This window comes from Peromyscus eremicus, chromosome 3 (genome assembly GCF_949786415.1).
Source record: "Peromyscus eremicus chromosome 3, PerEre_H2_v1, whole genome shotgun sequence".
Classification (NCBI taxonomy): Eukaryota; Metazoa; Chordata; class Mammalia; order Rodentia; family Cricetidae; genus Peromyscus; species Peromyscus eremicus.
The window spans coordinates 129361789-129382425 of record NC_081418.1 but is presented as its reverse complement, the minus strand read 5'-3'; the positions used below and the strand labels follow the sequence as shown (position 1 = coordinate 129382425).

General features: G+C 46.1%; 1 protein-coding gene across 2 annotated transcripts in view; it reads left to right on the top strand.

Moving 5' to 3' along the window:
• Positions 1 to 15901, top strand: part of Ret (ret proto-oncogene) — a 44241-nt gene extending 28340 nt beyond the window's left edge. Inside the window, exons 13-20 of one of the 2 annotated variants that reach the window (XM_059258459.1) lie at positions 692 to 799; positions 1733 to 1947; positions 2053 to 2175; positions 3812 to 3882; positions 5034 to 5171; positions 7149 to 7248; positions 12648 to 12795; positions 14118 to 15901. In XM_059258459.1, the coding sequence (XP_059114442.1) occupies positions 692 to 799; positions 1733 to 1947; positions 2053 to 2175; positions 3812 to 3882; positions 5034 to 5171; positions 7149 to 7248; positions 12648 to 12795; positions 14118 to 14275 (1061 nt within the window). In that variant the 3' untranslated portion in view covers positions 14276 to 15901. Of the gene's footprint in view, positions 1 to 691; positions 800 to 1732; positions 1948 to 2052; positions 2176 to 3811; positions 3883 to 5033; positions 5172 to 7148; positions 7249 to 12647; positions 13490 to 14117 lie in introns of those variants that run through there. The other variant, XM_059258460.1, reaches the window with a different exon arrangement.
• Positions 15902 to 20637: the final 4736 nt, after the last annotated feature.

Genomic DNA, 20637 nt, shown 5'->3' with positions numbered 1-20637 from the left:
AGGATCGCACAGTAACGGAGCATAAGCTCCAAGCATACAGTAGAAGCTTTAGAGAGGGCCGCGGGACTCCCAGGCCAGTGCTGGGCGGACTGTAGAACGGGAGATCTGGGCTCGGTGCAGGGTCCTCCCCTTTCTCCAGCACCTGTGTCTCTAAGCAGGTGTGTGGGGACATAGGCAAGATGTCTCTCCTTCTGGGAAGACTGAAAAAAGGAAGGGAGTCCCAGCACTAGGGAGGCAGAGACAAGCAGATAGATCTCTGTGAGTTCGAGGCCAGCCTGGTCTACAGAGCAAGATCCAGGATAGTCACCAAAACTACATAGAAAAACCCAGTCTTGAAAAAATAAAAAAAAAATTAAAAATTTTTTTAAAAAAAGGAAGGGGAGTGTTCTCTGTAGGATTCTCTCTGCTGAAGCTGGCAGCCAAAGAGACATGCTGCCATGCACATAGGCAGTGTCCCTGGAGACTTTGGTGGGAAGGTCCTGCTAATGTGGATGTTAGCTCCATGGGCTCTTTTCCCAGGGGTATATGAAGCCGCTGTTGTCTGACACTGAGGACTGGGAGGAGCCCTAACCAGGTGCTGAGGGCCTCTGTAAATCCAGGCCGTGTGCCCATCTGTTCCATACTCAGCGTGGTCACGGGGGACCCCAAGGGCTGTATGTAGCAAGCCCGGTTTCTGTGTGCTGTGTTTCAGAAAACGCCTCCCAGAGTGAGTTACGAGACCTGCTGTCTGAGTTCAACCTCTTGAAGCAAGTCAACCACCCACATGTCATCAAGCTGTATGGGGCCTGCAGCCAGGACGGTAAGGCTGGTCGGATGATGGGGGGGGGGGGGGGCAACTGCCAACGGGGCTGGGACCTCTCTTCTGCCCCTTGCTGTACTTTACCCACTACTTCATTCTGCTTTCTGGAAGGCTGGGCGACTGGCTCCACTCCTGGTCTGGAGAGGATCTGTGTCTGCTGGCTGAGCAGGCACCTCTCCCAAAGTTCCTACTGTAGCACTCCTTGGGCCTGCTGAGGGCAGGTCTCCAGCATTGGCACCCATTCTAGGGAGTGCTAAGAGTGAACAGTGCATCCTGGTGGCCTACAGAATAACAAGTGTGCTGTTCCCCACAGGTGACCCTAACCCCAGCCCTGCAGGGAAGGATCATTGTCACCTTCTCAGAAAAGGACAAGTCTGCACCATCTGTTAGTTTTTCACGCCCATTCTTTTGCCAGAAGACTTGGTGCATGTGTGCACATGTGTGAACACACAGTGTGAGGAGGGCAAAGAACCAGACCTAGGCCTGACTGCACCCCAGTTGTTGAGTTTAGGCAGGAACAGGGAGACAGACGGGTGCAGAGCTAGCTGGGGCCTAGACTGAGCTGACAGATTTGCACAAGCCTTCCTGCTCCATTGATTTTCCCTCTCGAGCCTACAGGACCGAGGACGGAAAAAAGGATGAAGTTCTAATAGCAGGGCACGGTAGCTCCCAGGATAGGGTTAAGAATAGTACCCACCCACTCAGGCACCATGGGGACGGTCTTGACTGTACCGTGAAAGCAGCTGATGTCGACATGGTCAGTGTGGGCCCGGAGTGAGTTGGCCTTCCATAGATTCATGATCCATAGAGCCATAGGTCTGGGCCTGCCCACTTGCTGGTAGGGTAACAGAGCTTGCAGCCTTCCCCACCATACTCCTTGAAGCCTGAGGCTGACCTGACCCCATGCCCAGGGCTGCCTTTCTCCTTCCCCAGGGCCACTTCTTCTCATTGTGGAGTATGCCAAGTATGGCTCCCTGCGGGGATTCCTCCGTGACAGCCGCAAGATTGGGCCTGGCTACGTGGGCAGTGGAGGCAGCCGCAATTCCAGCTCCCTAGACCACCCGGATGAACGGGTACTGACCATGGGTGACCTCATCTCCTTTGCCTGGCAGATCTCAAGGGGTATGCAGTACTTGGCTGAGATGAAGGTGAGTGCCACAGACACTGTGCTACTCCTGGTGCCCATCCCAGCCCCTGCCTACCCTGGCCAACCTGAGGGGTCCTGCTGATTTGGTTTTTGTTGTTTTCTGCAGCTCGTACATCGGGACTTAGCTGCCAGGAACATCTTGGTAGCTGAAGGACGGAAGATGAAGATTTCTGACTTTGGGCTGTCCCGAGATGTTTACGAAGAAGATTCCTATGTGAAGAAAAGCAAGGTACCTGGCCATGCATGCACTAGCAAGTTTCTGGGTGGGGCAGTGGGCTCACAGCTGTACTGACAGGGTTGGTTGGCACCCTTAGAATGACGGGGGAAGTGGAAATCTATCCTGTCCCTGGTGCTTTTAGTTCTCGAGACTTCCCAATACTATAGAACTAGTCTCCTCTCTGCAGTTCCCCTGGTTCTGTGGAAGAAGAAGGCCCCTGTTGGCTCTGTAACTGCTCTTTTGCGCCTAGGAGAGTGAAATGGAACAGACAGGCCCACGATCAGCCTTGTTTTGTTGTTGTACATAGGCGTCTCACTGAGATCTCTGTGTAAAACTGGGTCCAGAAATGCACCTCAGGGGTCTTGAGAAATTCCTCCAAGTCCGAGCAGTATGTGGACATCTGTTCACTGACATCATCACGTTCCCATGGTAACTGCCTTGCGTTGTCACCGGGCATCTGCTCTCCCTAAGTTCCCATGTGACAACACGGGCGTGGAAAGTTCATGGGAGTGCTCAGGGTCCTAATGAGCAGGCATTTGAGGCAGCTCACACACAGCTTTATCTGCTGCTGTCTTGCTGTGAGCATCATGGGTTCTTCCTGTTACCGCGGGTTAGGAGGGCTGTGTTTGTTACGGGGTTTCTGTGGTGACGAGAGATCTCAAGACTGCATGGAGGAAGTAGAAGGGGCTGCTGTGCCACACAGCAGAGGGTGTGCCAGAGACTTCCTGTACATACACCCATGCACACGTACGTGCACACACGCATACATGTCTTCCAGGGAGGACTGTGGTCACAGTGGAGGTGCACAGGTGTGGCTTCCAGGGGCTTTAGCAGCCCCTAAGAGCACAGGCTGCAGACTCCGCAGACAGCACTGTCAGATGCACAGTCATACTTCATTAAGGGCATAACCACAGACATGTTCGAGCAGTAGAAATGATGGAGGATGTATGCTTTTTAAAATGATAAGTTCCTAAGACTTACTTATGGAGCCAGCCTGGGCAAATGGTGAGGATAAAGGACAAGGTGTGTCTGTTAAAGCCGTTCATTGTGTTTTTGAAAAGGATTTGTTCGGTCAGATGCCCACACTGCTGCTGGGAGTGGGGGTACGGAATGCTCATTCTGAGATGCAGGAAGGTCCCTAAGAGAAGGAAAATCCAGCTTTGGTACACAAACATTTTCTTCCCTCAAGGTTTCTCAGATGAGCTTTGGTGATGGCATACCAAGTCTACAGATGGAAACTGGGAGTTGGTTTCCCTAATGCGTGTGCTCTTGGGATACTAGAAAGGAATTTATCTTGCAAGACAAGCTCTTGGCTCTGTGCTGGGGAGCACTATTGTGCCCCACTCAGGGTTCCCCAGAGCTCTTGCAGCTCTGCTATAGGCGGATTTCTTGGGCTGCTTCTTCATAGGGCTGTGGCATGTGAAAAGTTGTCCTCTGTGACTGTGGATGGTTGTCTTCACTCCCAGTATCATTTCAATAAAGCCAAAGGTTCAGACTGGAGCCGTGGCCTCTTCAAGATTGTGCATAGTTGATCTGTCCCCAGGAACTGATACCCCGTGCTCCCTTCAGAGCTGGGGTAAAGGAACATGGCTGACTATCGTGGTTACAGAGCTCAGACCATGCTGATGCCTTCTTCCACTACCTCTAGGGCCGGATTCCTGTCAAATGGATGGCAATCGAGTCCCTTTTCGATCATATCTATACCACCCAAAGTGATGTGTAAGTGTGGAAGTTGCCGTTCTGGGGGGTGGGGGTTTTGGTCCATGATGCCTGTCTCTGCAGCTTGGCTAGGGGATTCTGCTGGTTCCAAAAACTCATCTGCAGTGTTGGCCCAGGCTAAGAGGTCATCAGCTATTCATTCAGCAAACGGCTGGGCCAGGCAGCAGCAGTTCTGCCAACCACAGTGGAATGCGTAGGAGTGGGGTGGGGTGGGGCAGTCATAGCCCTCTTCCCTCCCGTGACTTCCTCCACCCCTCCCTTCTCTCCTCGGGGTAGGGCCTGCAAACAGCTCCTCCCATTAGTGCTGGAAGGAATATGACTCGGACAGGGCATCCTGTGATGTTCACTGCCCCCAGGCAAAGGTTGGGGAGTCCACTGCAGGTAGTCTTGTATGAGTTTGTGGACTGGTGTATCCCGAACTGGTTAAATATGGGAGCCCATACTTGCTCTTGCATCAGATGACAAGACATGATATGTTTTTCTAAAGACAAAATACTTGTTTGTAAAAGACAAACAAACAAAACCCCCAAATCTTGATTCTATAGTGTTCTGCAATCTGCAGACATGCAGGCCTTGAATAGAGTGAGCTATGAAAATAGAGATCTTTTTTAAGCAATTTTAAACAGTAGTTTTCTGATAACATAATGTCGACTTAGAAGAACTGGAAAATTTAAAGAAAAATACAATAGGAGAGTAATAGCCTTGAGTCACAGTAGGCCCCTCCCTCCTGATGCCCTTCAGATAGCTTCTATGGTGTGCACATATATACTTTATTGCCAGGTGATACGTGTTTTGTGATATTTTTGTTCCCACCCCATAGTGTTTTCCTTACTACTAAATATTTTCTATAAAAGTTCTTCCAAGACTGTAAAAATTTCACAGCACACCCTGAGTCCTGTTGCTGGGATCTCACCCCTTTAAGTATCATTGCTCCAATGACAGCAGCATGGCAGGGACTTGAGCATCCCAGGGGCTGGTCTAGGTAGGCAGGTGGACCTTGCCCAGCTCTTGTTCTGTGCAGCCAGAACTAGGCTAAAATCCCAGTATATCATCCACTTAGGCCTTGGAGACTCAAGACACAAACATTTAGGGTTCACCAAGGAGGCTTCAGGGGCCAGGAAACTGCTTACTGGTTCTCTTGCTCACCACAGGTGGTCCTTTGGGGTACTCCTGTGGGAGATTGTGACCCTGGGGGGCAACCCCTACCCTGGAATTCCTCCTGAACGACTCTTCAACCTTCTGAAGACGGGCCACAGGATGGAGAGGCCGGACAACTGCAGTGAGGAAATGTGAGTAGACTTTTATTGACAGCCCCTCTCTGACACTCCTGCCCTGGGCCCTGGGTGGAAAGTGAAACAACCATTCATTCTCTTCTCCTTCCCACGAAGCCCGATGCCACTAGCCCTGAATAAGGTGGATGATGGGGAGTGAGGGGGCAGAGGTCAGACAGCCATCAATGGGTATGAGGTAGATGTTGGGGCCTCTGACCACATAAGGGCTGGTGGACTTCTTGGAATGTCAGAGAGCTGATGGACCAGGCAAGAGTCAAAGGTCTCCAGAAAAATGTGTGGGAGGGCATGTGTTAGGGAGATAAGGTACAGAGGTGGGCAGAGCCAGCCTCAGCCCAAGAATCCCAGAGCCATTATGCTGTATACCAGGCAGTGAAGTCCAGAGGGAAGAGTGGCATTAACTGGAGAAGATATTCTGGTACATTCATGCCAAAGCCAGTGCCTAGCTGAGAGCAAGGTTAGGCATGCCAGGGTGGGAAGATGCCTCCTTGAGCACCTGGGCTGACAGCTAGTCACCCAGCATAACACCTACATCACAGCTCCATAGAGCTCAGCCACGCCCAGCTCCTCAGGAAGCAGAGCTGTGGGACAGAGCTAAAACTGATAGCCAGAAACTTGGGTTTTTAAATTTTTAAATTCTTGAGAATTCCATAGAGGGGTATGTAATGCAGTATAATCACACCTACCCCTGTCCCCCTCCTCCAGCTGCCCCACATCTCTGCAACATGTCCCCTTTCCAATTTCATGTCTTATTTTTTGGATAACTCATGAAGACCAATTAGTGCAGCCCATATGTGCATGGGTATGGGGCCTCCACTGGAACATGGGAATCTTACCCATGGCCACACCCTCCCAAGGAGAAAGATTCTGCCTCTCAAAGAGACTCTCCACTGCCAATCTCTCAGTGAGAGAGAGGGCCTAGAGATCATCTACCCCCTCAATGTCAGAATTTTGGCTGGCTTGATCTTACACTGGTCGTGTGCGGGCCCCCACAGCCACTGTGAGTTCATGAGTGTGACAGTCATACCATGTCCAGAAGACAGCGTTCCATAGCGCTCCTCCCTGTTCTCTGGGCCTTACATCCTTTCTGTCTCCTCTTCTGTGATGTTCCCTGAGCCTTGCTTGGGAACAGTGGACATTGATACATAACGTCTTGATTGGGGCCAGCACTAAGGGAGCAGAGTTTTTTATTCTTGGCACCTTGACTAAGAATGCATGCCTCTGTTGACTGCTGCTCACTGCAAAATAAAAAGAAGCTTCCCTGACCAAGGCTGAGTCCAGGTCTATGGGGATAAATGTGAATATTTTGAAAGCAATTTGACAACATTACCATTTAGCAGAATAACAGCAGCAGGTTCTACCTTAGGGCCCAGGACCTCTCCAGTCATGGGCTTTTGACGAGGACTACAGAACCAGGCTTGAAATTCCCACCTGTGGAGCAAACCTCAAATCCAGTCAGAAAGTTGTGATAACCTGACATTTTTTATTTCCACTCCTAAGAGTCTTTAATTGGTTCTTCCTTTGTACAGGGTTTTTGTTTGTTTGTTTGTTTTGGTTTTGGTTTTTTGAGACAGGGTTTCTCCGTGTAGTTTTGGAGCCTGTCCTGGATCTCGCTCTGTAGACCAGGCTGACCTAGAACTCACAGAGATCTTCCTGGCTCTGCCTCCTGAGTGCTGGGATTAAAGGTGTACGCCACCACCTCCCGGCTCTTTGTGCAGGTTTTAAAGACTTGGCTTTCTACTCAGCCACCATAGTGAGTACAGGTTCAAACCCTGTTTATTCCTGCTGATGTAAGGAAAGAACGGTGAACCCCTCTGGAGAGAAGGCCACCGGAGGGCCGTGCCACATTGTCAGTGCCCTGCCCTTGGGCCCAGTGAAGCTCAGAGTTGCAAATGGTGCGGAAACAGCCTAGAGAGTGGAGACTCGGGCTGTGACGGCCCTGCCTGGGTGTCACCACCTGCCTGTGCTTCCCTCCAGGTACCGCCTGATGCTGCAGTGCTGGAAGCAGGAGCCAGACAAGAGGCCAGTATTTGCTGACATTAGCAAGGATCTGGAGAAGATGATGGTCAAGAGCAGAGTGAGTCCCAGAGTCACTGCCATAGGCTCACTGCGGGATGGTAGTTTGAGGCTCTCTGTCCCCACTATAAGGCCAGAGGAAGATGGCTGCGCTATCCCAGAGGGCAGGCAGCGGGTGAAAAACCTGCCCTTCAGGCCAGTCCTCTTGGGCCTTCCAGTAATGGTAACATCTTGATTTCTAGCTTGTCTTCGGGCAAGAGCTCTTCACAGGCAAGTACTGGAGACTATTTCAGAATTCTGGCACCCGGGAATGAGTGTCGCTTCAAGGGCATCTTCCTGTCACCACATGTGACCTACGGGAATAGGAGTCCAGGCATGCCAGGTCTTCTGGATTTGAAGAAGTTTATGTTGTCCCCCAGATTTTATTAACTGGTCATGTAGGTTTCCAAAGCCTGGTTATGAGCCAAACACAACATGTGGGAGTAGTCAGTCTCTGTGCTGTGGTGAGAAGGTTGATTGGTTTTTGCCTAATGTTTATTGAGCAACTGTTTGCACTGTTTCGTACTGGATGCTAGGGAGACAGGGAAACAAGAGCAAACAGCCGTCCTGCTCACACTACTTCCATAGACCTTGTCTTCATCTGTACTAAAAGTTATACTTCCTTCAAATTCCGAAAGCAGAAGTGCACAATCTAGGCTCCAAGGAGTAAAATTTAGCAGTTTGCGTTGCTGGAGAGACGGCTTAGCTGGGAGGAGCAGCTGCACAATTAGGAGGACCTGAGTTCAAATCCCAGCATCTATTTAAAAAAAAAAAAAAAAAAGGAGCCAAGTGTGGCCAGTGCTATGAAGGACAAGGACAGAAACGGGCGGATTTCTGGGACTTGCTGAGAACCAGCTCCAGATTCAGTGAAAGCCCATGTTTGGAAGGAGGGATTTGATGGAGACATCCCACTGAGGGCAGATGTGTTCAAGGTCTCTCATGCTCTGCATATTGTCTGGCTGTGGGTCTCTGTATTTATTCCCATCGACTGCAGGAGGAATCTCCTCTGGTGATGATTGAGCAAAGCACTCATCTATGAGTATAGCACAATGTCATTAGAGGTCATTTGATTGCTATGTTCCTTTAGTAGAATAGTAGTATTTAGTTTTCTCTTAGATCCCTGGGCTATCTGGTCTCAAGTTCTCGGTCACCCAAGCAGTGTTCGGCATGGGTTTCATCTTGTGGAGTGGGCCTTAAGTCACATCACTTATTGGTTGGTTGCTCCCACGAGCTGTGTGCCACCGTTGCACTAGCATAGCTTGTTGGGAGGACACCATTGCAGATGGAAGGGTTTGTAGCTGGGCTGCTGTTTACACTTCTCCGTTGGTAGTGAGCAGAGTACCTTCCAGTACCACAGGTTAAAGGCTTAGGCAGGCACCAGCTCAAGGTCTCCATGTTCAGTGAGTTGTGCAGGTGTTGTCTTCAGCAACAGAGCCCTGCTGACTCTTTGGGGAGACTAATCTATACTATAGCCTTGGCAACAACCTGGGTTGTTTGGAGGTTCCTGTTGGACCCCTTTGGTACTGGAGGCTTCATTTGGTGACAAGAGATAGCCAAATGGGGTTCTTTCTCCTCTATTATTTGGCAATTTCATTTATATTGCCTTCATATATATATAAAATATATAACATACACACACACATATATATATATACACACACATATATATACACACATACATTTGCATGTGTTTTAGGAAGTTTCTACTGTATTAGGTTTCCATACTTAGCCCTCTAATGGCCCTTAATTTTATCTATCCTCTCCTGTATTCTCTCCCCCATCTCCTCTATCCTCCCACTCTCTGTTTGATCATCCTATTCCAGCCCCCACCCCTGTCTATCCATAACTGTCATATTTTTCATCCTAGGGAGATCCTTCCCTCCCCCAGGCCACTTACTCTATACCAAAACTCTGTGGTTCTATGGATTATAGCTTGGTTATCATTGACTTAACAGCTAACATCCACGTATAAGCAATATGTACCATATTTGTCTTTCTGGGTCTAGGTTACCTAACTCAGGATGATTTTTTTTCTAGATCAATCAGTTTACCTGCAAATTTCATGGTTTAATTTTTTAATGGCTGAGTAATATTTCATTGTGCAAATACACCACATTTTCTTTATCCATCCATCTGCAAGGGACATCTGGATTGTTTTAAGATTTCTGGCTATTAGGAATAGAGCAGCAATGAACAAGGTTAAGCAAGTGTTTCTGCGGTAGGATGAAACATCCTTTGGGTGTATGCCCCAGGTAGATAGAGCTGGATCTTGGGGTGGATCAGTTCCAGCTTCCTGAGGAAACTGCCACACTGATTTCTATAGTGGCTATACAAGTTCGCATCCCCACCAACCATGGGTAAGTGTTCCCTTCCTGTACATCCTGACCAACATGAGTCTCATTTGTCACCTTAGCCGTTCTGACAGGTATAAGATGACATCTCAAAGTAGTTTTGATTTGCATTTCCCTGTTGACGAAGGATGTCGAACATTTTTTCTCTTAAGTGCTTCTCAGCCATTTGAGTGTCCTCTTTTGAAAATTCTCTATTTATATCTGTATCCCTTTTTCAAATTGGGTTATTTTGTTTTCTTGATATACAGGGTATTTTTAGTTATTTATATATTATGTTTACCTTTGCTCTTTATGAGATGTAGGGGTGTAAAAATCTTTCCCCATTCTATAGTCTGCCTCTTTGTCTGAATGATGGTGTCCTTTGCTCTTTATGAGATGTAGGGGTGTAAAAAATCTTTCCCTATTCTGTAGTCTGCCCCTTTGTCTGAATGATGGTGTCCTTTGCTCTGCAGAAGCTTCTCAGGTTCATGAGGTTCCATTTATTAATTGTTGATCTCAATACCTGTGCTAACAGTGTTCTGTTCAGGAATTATTTGCCAAATTAACTAAAAGAAGAGAGAGAATATCCAGATTAACAAAATTAGAGATGAAAAGTGGGATGTAACAACAGACACTGAGGAAACTAGAGAGTTATAAGGACAAATTTAAAAACCTGTACTCAATCAGTATGGAAAATCTAAAATAAATGGATAATTTTCTCAATATATACCACCTGCCAAAGTTAAACCAAGATCAGATAAGCAATTTAAACAGACCTATAGCCCCTAATGAAATAGAAGCAGTCATTAAAAGTCTCCCAACCAAAAACTATCCAGGGCCTGATGATTTTAGCACATAATTCTACCAGACTTTCAAAGAAGAGTTAATGCCAGTACTCTTCAAATTATTTCACGAAGTAGAAAAATAATGAAAATTGCCCAGTTCATTTTATGAGGCCACAATTACCCTGATACCTAAACCACATAAAGACCCAACAAGGAGAGAGAATTACAGGCAATTTCTCTTATAAATATAAGTGTAAAAATTCTCAATAAAATACTTTCAAACTGAATCCAAAAACACATCAAAAAGAATACCCACCATGATCAAGTAGGTTTCAACCCTGAAATCCAGGGATGGGTCAACATGGATAAATCAATAAATGTGTAATCCACCATATAACAAACTGAAAGACGAAAACCACATGATCATCTCATTAGACACAGAAAAGGCTTTTGACAAAAATCTAACATCTCTTCATGACAAGCCCTGCAGAGAGGAAAGATACAAAGGACATACCTCAGCATAATAAAGGCAGTCTAGAGCATGCCTATTGCCAACATCAACTTAAATAGAAACTCAAAGCATTTCACTAAAGTCAGGAACAAAAGTTCTCCATTCTCCCTATCTATTCAGTATAGTACTTGAAGTCTTAGCTAGAGCAATAAATAAGACAACTGAAGGAAATCAGAATGATACAAATAGGAAAGGAAGAAATCAAAGTATCTTTATTTGCAGATTATACGATAGTATACATAAGGGACCTGAAAAATTCCACTGAGAAACTCTTACAGCTGATAAACACTTTCAGTGAAGTGGCTGGACACAAAAATAACTCACAGAAATCAGTAGCTCTCCTATATACAAATGACAAGCAGACTGAGAAAGAAATCAGGGGGAAAAACACCTTTCATAATAGCCTCAAATAATATAAAATATCTTGGGGTAACTTTAGCCAAGCAAGTGAAAAACTTGTATGATAAAAACTTCAATAAAAAAAGAAATTGAAGCTGGGTGGTGGTGGTGGCACATGCCTTTAATCCCAGTACTCGGGAGGCAGGGGCATCTCTGGAAGTTTGAGACCAGCCTGGTCTACAGGGTGAGATCCAGAACAGGAACCAAAACTACACAGAGAAACCCTGTCTCAAAAAAAAAAAAAAGAAAGAAAGAAAGAAATTGAAGAAGATAATCAGAAGATGGAAAGAGCTCCCATACTCATGAATTGGTAGGATTAATATAGTAAAAATGGTCATGCTACCAAAATCAATCTACAGATTCAATGCAATCTCCACCAAAATTCCAACACAGATCTTCACAGACCTTGAAAGGATAACTTTCAGCTTCATATGGAAACATAAAAATCCATGATAATTAATCCTGATCAATAAAAGAACTGCGAGAGGTATCATCCCCTATTTCAAGTTGTACTAGAGAGCTATAGTAATGAAAACAGAATGGTATTGGCACAAAAACAGACAGGTTGATCAGTGGAATCAAGTTGAAGACGCAGACATAAGTCCACACACCTATGGACACCTGATTTTTTTATAAAGAAACCAGAAATACACAATGGGAAAAGGCAACATCTTCAACAAGTGGTGCTGGTCAAACCGGATGGCTGCCTATAGAAGAAACCAAACAGATCCATACTTACCACCCTGCCCAAAACTCCAAATGGATCAAAGACCTCAGCATAAAATCAATAGAAGAGAAAGTGGGAAACAGCCTTGAACTCATTCACACAGTTTTGTTGTTTCTTGAGAAAATCTTCAGATCTGTAGGTACAGGGTGGTTCTGAGCATGAGTAAAAATAGATACCCAAACCACAGTGTTGAGAAACCTCCAGGACAACATTGGAACTGTCTACATTGTTAAGCAGTACAACATAAGTAGCAAGTGCCTGGCACCCTTTGTTCATGGGAGCTGAAGCCTGTTTCTGTGCCCTGGCATAACACTCTGTAGAATGCAGAGGTCCTGGAGGGAAGCTGGAAAGGATCCATTGGATTGAATCTACCACTTGGCACACTGTGATTTTGCAGGAATAATGTGACCACAGCAATTGCTTTCAGACCTAAGAGTACAAAAAGAAGCCACTTCCCCAGTCCTCTGCTCTTGGCTGGATTAAGGAACCAAAGTGCTGTACCTCATGCCACCCTCCTGGGAAGAGGGCTGTGGTCTTACAGAGAGGCCAAAGTACAGGGTAGGGACACAGCCAGCGCCTCTGTTTCATGAGCATTATGGGACCCTGAGTATGTTTAAGAATGGTCCATGGTCAAAGATGAGTGGCTATCTCTCTTTCTCTCTCTTCCAGGACTACTTGGACCTGGCAGCATCCACCCCGTCTGACTCACTGCTTTACGATGACGGCCTCTCAGAAGAGGAGACGCCCCTGGTGGACTGTAACAGCGCTCCCCTCCCGCGCTCCCTCCCTTCCACATGGATTGAAAACAAACTCTATGGTAGAATTTCACATGCATTTACTAGATTCTAGCAACGCTGTCCCTTCTGCACCATCCCCAACTCTCTGTAATGCCTTTTAAGAGTGTTTCTGATCCTAACGAAACCAAAGCCTACTCTGCACCCTTTTCTTTGTAAATATCTGACTTTGCATCCAGTTTACATTCAGGCATTTTGCAGCTATGTCTTTCTAAAAGGATGTGGAAATCAGTGTCATTACCACGCAAGCCCAGCAACTTAAGATGACACAGGAGAAGCGGATTAGAGCAGAATTCTCAGGGGACATTGGGAAGCAACTCGGAGTACTTCTGACTTCGTTTACCTAGATTAATTTTCCTGATCTGGGGAGGGATTCAGTTTAGCAAGGGGAAGCTGGCATCCCCAGGTTGCAGTGGGGACATAGCTGGCGGGATCCCAGGCTGCTCCTGCGCTGACGAGTGCCTCACGAAAGCCTTCCACATTCCCGCTTTCAGCTACTCGTCCACCGCCATGCAGTGTGGGGCAGCGGGAAAACCACGTGGGCCCTGGGCAGACACCAGACTGTTGCTGTCACATCCTTGGCACCCTATCACCCCGTTACAATGTTGTCACTTAATGAAGCCAGTGCTAAACACTGAGCCAATGCTTTCTGAAAGAACATAGTCTGTGGTGCTGTGGCCTTGCAATGGACAGTAAATACGGTTCTTGCCAAAACTCCTTCTTTGTCTTGGATTAAATACTTGAAATTTTTTTCCGCTTCCTAACTTCATCCTTGTTCCTTTTTGAAGTCTTGGTGTTTCGAGCACTTTCAAGCTAAGGTAGGTTCTTTCCACATGCTTCCTGAGTCACGAGTCCTCACTGGCTTTGGGTGTAGTGGCCATAAGTACTGATGATGCTGCAGGGCAGCCTGTGTGCACCCTCCCTGGGAAAGGAAGCCTTCCTCCTCCATTTTAGCTGGGATGACAGATGAATAGCCTCCTTTACCTTAGAACATTTTCTACAGTGTTCCCACTACAGGAAGCTGTGTGGTCCAGCCATTTGCTGATGCTTTATAGTGTCCTAGGAAAACAGCTAGGCAATTCACCAGCTCTATTTCAGATTGGAGAGTCTAAACTCATAGACGTTGAGACTGGTAGAGTCTGCTAAATTACCTTTGCCAGGAGCGTGTGGTATTGCCCAAAGTAAAACAGTGTTCTGGAAACCTGGGATGCAGAACCACTCATGGAATTGGCACAGAGAGCGCAAGTTGGTTTAACCGTCAAGGGGAGTTTTGCCAAGGCCTTACTGTCTGCATCTGAAGTCTGAGTTCTTCAGTGCAGAACAAATTATCTGTTTTCATTTTTAGGCATGTCAGACCCGAACTGGCCTGGAGAGAGTCCTGTACCACTCACGAGAGCCGATGGCACTAGCACTGGGTTCCCAAGATATGCAAATGATAGTGTATATGCTAACTGGATGGTTTCACCCTCAGCGGCAAAATTAATGGACACACTTGATAGTTAACATTTCTTTGTGAACGGTAATGGACTCCCAAGGGGGAAGAAACATACCAAGAGCACCAAGTCCACCGGCCCCTTTGTGCCCATCACACTGGCCAAGACCAGCGCACGGTGGCAGACGTGTTTTCTGTAGTTGTTTTAGCTGTTTTCCAAAGTGGTTTCCCTTCAGTTTTACCAGCCGGTGGCCCTCCCTCCTGGCACACTTGCCCCACTGGGTGGGTGTTCAAGTCTCTGGTTTAGAGCCTCTTTCTCTTTAGTATCGGGAAGCACCTCTGTTGGTCTGTTCCTCAGTAGCCACCATGAGCTCTGTGTTCACCTGTGTGGGGTCTGCCCTTCACAACTTGTATGAGAAATTGTACCTGAACTGTATTTTCCTGGTTGATAAAAAACCCACTACGCAAAAAAAAAAGTTTCAACCTGAAGCACACATACAACATGGTTGAAAAAAGGCCAGAATGGCCTGTCCTTGTTCAGAATGAGAGCCCAGGAAGGGTCTGGGTGGCAGCATCCGAGCCCACCAGGGCTGGAGGGGAGAAGGGGCCTCAGGGCAGTCCTCGGCTCAGCATAGGACATCTTCAATATAGATTTTTTGTTGTGTTTTTTTTTTTAAACCATATAACCTTTTCTTAGGAAAACGTTTTGTTTCTGTCATGGTTAAGTGGCTCTTAGATTTAGCACAATGGAGAGATTTGGTGCTGCCCTTGCTAGGGACAAGGCAGCTTGAAAGAAGTGGCCCCCCAAGACGTATTTCCCCCGTTGAGCCCTCTACATCGTTCTCACACGTTCAGCACTGAGTGAGTGACTGCTGCCAGCTGACCAGAACAGGAGGAAGAAAGGGGGCATTTGGAGTGGAGTGTCCCGCAGGCCCAGAATTGCTGGCAGCAGAGGCCTCGAGCCACAAAGGCTGCCCCCCAGCACACCATCCTGCAGTACATCCCACCACCAAAGAGTGCACGCATCTTCTGCATCCGGGGCAGGTGGGTTTGTCTCATTGTGATGGGTGTCTTGTCAGCTCACGCCCAAAGGGAAGAACAGTTCAGCTAGCTGTATTAGAAGTTGCCCCGATAATGGCTGAGGTGAGAGAACAAGGTTTTGGCTCTTATAGAGCTTGTGTGAAAGGCACATGGGTCAGCTCTTCCTGTCTGTCGTTTATGCTGCTACGGCACGTGTTTTGGTTTCTTTGGTTCTGACCATGACTCACCTGTAAGGTTCTTAACTTTCTGTACTGATGGTTTGTAGCCACGGACACTCCACCCTCCTCTGGGGTGTCAGGGGTGCCTCTTAGAAGTCTCAGCAGCTCTTTCGGCTGTGTCTGGACTGTCACTTCCCAGGAAAAGGTCACATTACCAAAACACTGCCTGGTCTTCAGACTTAAAGCACTGTGATAGGACTTTAAGTAGTCATAGTAAAATACTATATTTTGTGGGCATTTCACAAACACAGTAAAATTTTGACATTTTATGTGGCTGAGAATGCTCAGATAAGTATACCAGATAGAGCCTTAGGAGTGTGTGATTTTTGTGTGCACACACAGCCAGGCCAGACAGAAAGATGAAAAAAATGCTTATTTAGGCATGTAATGTGGCTTTAGTTTGGGCCATCTTTTTTTCAGATACACTGTGATAAGTTTTTTTTTATATAAATATCTCTAGTCATGGGACCCTTTTTGTTTTTCAGATGTACTTAATGATAGTTTTATTAAATGCAAAAATAAGGATAAACTCCGATTATTCAACATGCCTACACAATAAGTACGAATTGCTACAGCAAGTTGGTTCTCACGGGCTGAGAGCTCCAAATCGAAATAGCTGGCCCATCTGTGAGGAGTTAACACTTAACTAATAACCACTTGTCTGTCTGTTCCTGAGATAGAAAAGTACCCATACTTGTTCAAGTACCCATACTTGTTAGCACTATCAGACAGATTTTTCATCTACATATATGCAGAAATTAACCACATACTAAATATTACTGAGTATTAAGTAGCAATCTGTCAGCTATTAAAGTTTGTAAGATCCATTTAAGAAAGGCTATTAAACCATGCCGTGTCAATTTGTTTTTGTAATCAAGGTGACTAAGGAAATTTCAGTTGTGTAAATAAAATGATGAATCACAAAATGTGTCAATTTTCTCTCTTTTTAACTTCCTGTTTGCAAAAAAAAGTCAGGTTGCTGATTTTAAAGTTTCTATGCATAATTAAAACGTCACAGAGAATCTCTTGGCATACCCAACAGGGATAAAGATGGTGGTGTTTGTAGTAAGCATGAGACCAACAGGGATGAAGGACAGGGTGTTTACTCATCTGTCTCCTACAATAGTCAAGTGGTAAGTCCCCTAACACTGCAATTCTAGGATTTCCTTCCTGCAGGCGACCTCCTTAAGAATGAGGCAGTGGCCAGTGGTGATACTGTGCTCTGGAGTTTTTAACTGCAAGTTTCCTGAAACTTCAGTCATCGTGCCTCAGTTATTAAAACTTAAAATCTGCATAGCCATGAACAGAAGTCACAGATGGTGAAGGGAAACTGTCAGCCACTTAGAAAGCCTAACATACCAGCTACTTCAGTTTGTTTTAGCCTTGATATTTGGGCTCCTCAAGTCCCATCAGCTCCGTCATCCAGGGCAAACACTCGTTAGTAACACCAGTCTCTCTTAACCGTGTTGGGTGCTAGGAACGTGAGTTGTTTCCAGTACACACACGTGTGTGCTCAACGGACTTAGCATGTATCACCCAGCAACAACCTTACCCTTCAAGGTCAGACTCCAGGCCACCCTGCCAACCTTTGCTTTCTCCTACTTCAGTCTGGACCGCAAAAGCTGGAAAGAAAGAAATTTAATGCTGAAGCTTCAGAGGTACCTCGGGCAATGTTTTACGTTAGTATGTTGGAAATGGTTTCTTTCCAACAGCATAAACTCCATGAGGGCCATGTGTCTGTGTATCTGTTATTTTCTTCCCTAGAAAACATACCAACTCCCATGAAGGATTCCTTCTTCTCATATCCTGCCATGTGGCCAGCTTATTTGGGTGGAGGACTAGCTAAATATGTCCAAGAGCAGGTCCTAGATAAATGTTTCCATATATAGAAGAATTGATGGGGAAGCATATTTCCCACTGTATACAGAGACGTTTCCCCTAGACAGAATGGAGGGCCACCGTCCTTCAAGCATGTTCACATAGCATATTAAGCTTCCCCAGCCTAGAGAGGGCTGGTCAAAAGGCCACTTTACCTCTCTGGTTGTAAGACATGTAAGCAAGGCTTCTGTGCCCCCCTCCTCAGTGTGCAGATTGGCTAATCTGGCGGCATCTCCTAGCCTGCACAGAAAGTCCCTCTTTGATGGCAGCACCTTAGCTGAGTTTCATAGGACTTCCCACTCCACTGGGGTGCTAGGACTCGGGATGGATCATCTTGGGTAAGAGCATTAGAAACCAGATTTTGTGTATAGGGAATGGTTCAATTTGGTCACATTGCCATGCTCCGTAACAAGGCAGATGACACTCTTGAGGGTAATTGGATAAGCTTCATTCACTTCCAGTGTTACAGAAACGTAAACATTAAAAAAAAAAGTTTATCCTTCTGACTCTGGCATTGTGTGTTGTGGCAAGTGACGAGATGTTTTTGTAGCTATGGGGACATGTTAAATTACAAGACCTGGCCAATGAGAGATCTCGGCTGAAGCCCAGATACAGAATTTCATCTACATGCCTCCTACAGCTAAAATACAGTATTCAGTTGGGGGTAGAAACATTTTTGATATTTCAGGGCAGATACCTTGCAAACTGTCAGCTTCATGAATAAAGATACTAAGGTTTCTTTTAAGTGTCTTTGAGTGTTTCATCCTTATCACTAGTCCAGATTTAGGACTGGACCAACTGTGTCTTTTATTGGCTATTTTCACCTCACCTGCACTCCAATCCTTTTGTGGGTTTAGAAGGTTTAGAAATGTCCAGTCCGTGTTTAGGTAATACATAAGGCTGCTTATGCTACCTGAGGCCAGAGATTGTAGTAGATGGATGGTGCTGCATCATACCCCGGTTGTGAGGCCTCCGTTCCCATCAAGGCTATGGCTTTCCCATATCTTGGGTCACCCCGGAAAGTTTTAAAGAACTTGGGAATTTTCCTGGTAACTCTGTGGTCATGGGGCCTGGTAGAGTAACATTCCTGAATTTCTGAAAACCATAGGGTAAAGAATCGAACTGAAGCTTGAGTGTAATCAGTTTACAGATAGAAATCACTCTCTAGAAGCCCACTTTTCTAAGAACAGGAATAAATACCCAGCAGGGGAGATACCAAAATCACAAAAAATAAGAGTACTCTCCACACTTGGGAGGCTGAAACAGGAAAGTCGCCACTACAGTGGGAGACTTTGCCTTAAAAAAAAAAAAACATTAAGGTTGGAAGGATTCTGGCAGTTGCATTTTTGGATTTATTACAGGAATCACCCACACTATGATTGCCTGTTATCTGCAACGGCTGTGTTTCCTAGCTGCTAAGGAGAAGAAACTCCCAAACTTTTGAACTGTCTGCACAGTGTGCAGAAAGTGCCAGGGCTGCAGCTCCCGTGAGTTGTTCACGCTGGCGTGGGCCTCTGCCGACACAGCTGCTCCCGAGTCAGACATGCTCCTCTAGCCCAGCGAAACCCATCGGGTCTCCAAGTCAGACCTTGGTGCTATCACTACTGATACTGATACTGGTTCCCTATCTGGGAGGCAGAGACATTGATTCATGTTGCTCAGGAATAGTGTCACACAACAGATGGGAATTCATTTGGCTGAATCTGTGAGGAATTTCATAGAGAAATTGACCTAACACCTACCTGAAATCATTTGGTGCTACCATGCCATACTCTTGGGAGCACCTGAGATTATCTAAGAAAGTTCTTAGATTTTCCCCAGTCTTCCTCCTCAGAGTCAAGAGTCTAAAAGTGTGTTTTATAATGTCTTCTTGAATTCCACCAGAGGTTCATCCTTTCACAGTTACTTGGTTCTAGCCATAGCTTTGGGTAAACCTCCTTGTTTAGCATAATAGTTTGCTGCAGCAGGTTTTTTCTTTTTTTAACTTCATCTTAACCCCTTTTGGCAGAGTCCCCTCTAAAACAGTCCTCTCTGGAAAATAGAGGTGTAAAAGTTAACTTGCTGGCCATTTGGGTGGCATTCTGTGTACAGAGTCATGAACGTCCAAAGCCATGTGCACTCCAAAAACATATTTCCTGTCTCTTCTCTGTGTTTGTCCCATGGGCTAGCTAGTTGACAAGTTGTATGTGTGATCAGACATGGAGACCGACGTGTCCCGGGGAGGACTGTGTTCTAAAGAAGAGCTTATATTGCTACAGTATGTCTCATTTGATAACTTCAATGTTAACATACGGTTCATCTGCCAATAAGTCTTAAGTCCGAGTTCTCATGAGGAGGATCTGATAGTTGGGAGTGAGGTCAGAGAGTAGACTAAGTGAAGTAGGACAGTCACCAGGTTCCTTTCCCTGAGGGGCTACAGGGAGGGGATTCTGTGCTGCAGTAGTGAAGGGTAACACAAGTGGGAGAGCAATCGAATCTCAGCAGATTAGCGGACCCAGAAGTGGGAAGGAGAGGAAAGGGTGTAATGAAGAAGGGCAGCTGTAGACAAACACAATGATGCATACAAATGAAAATTGAGCAATGAAACCCATTATTTTAAAAACAAAACTTCCCACCATCTTGGTTTCTTCAAGCGGAGTGGAGGTGCTATAAGTGCCAGCCATGAGACGTCCTTAAGATACACATTAGGGTTCTCTAGAGAAAGAATATGATGAAATATATTTAAAAATGGGGGATAGTAGATTGGCTTACATGGTGTCTTCGTTATGGTTTTTATTCCTGTGAAGAGACACAGTGACCATGGCAACTCTTATAAAAGAAGACATTTAATTGGGGTTTTTTTTACAGTTTCAGAGGTTCAGTCCATTATCGTCACAATTTGGGAGCATGGCAGTATGCAAGCTGAGTGCTCCATCTTGCAGGTAATAAGTTGACTGACAGTCACATTGAGGGAAGCTTGAGCAAAAGAGACCTCAAAAGCCCATCCCCACAGTGACACACTTCCTCCAACAAGGCCACACCTACTTCAACAAAGCCACACCTCCTAATAGTCCCACTCCCTTTGGGAGCCATTTTGTTTTCAAACCGCCACACATGGTAGGGGCTGTATAGTCCAACAATAGCTGTCTGCACATTGGAGAGGCTGAAAACCCAAAAGCTGTTCGGTCCCTGAGGCTAGATCTGACACTGAAGGCCTGGAGGGTTCCCAGAGAGATGCTGGTCTTCGTTTGATTTTGAAGGCCTAAAGAAGCTGAGTTCCTTGTCAGCAGAAGATGGCAGCAGTATCAATGCACTCA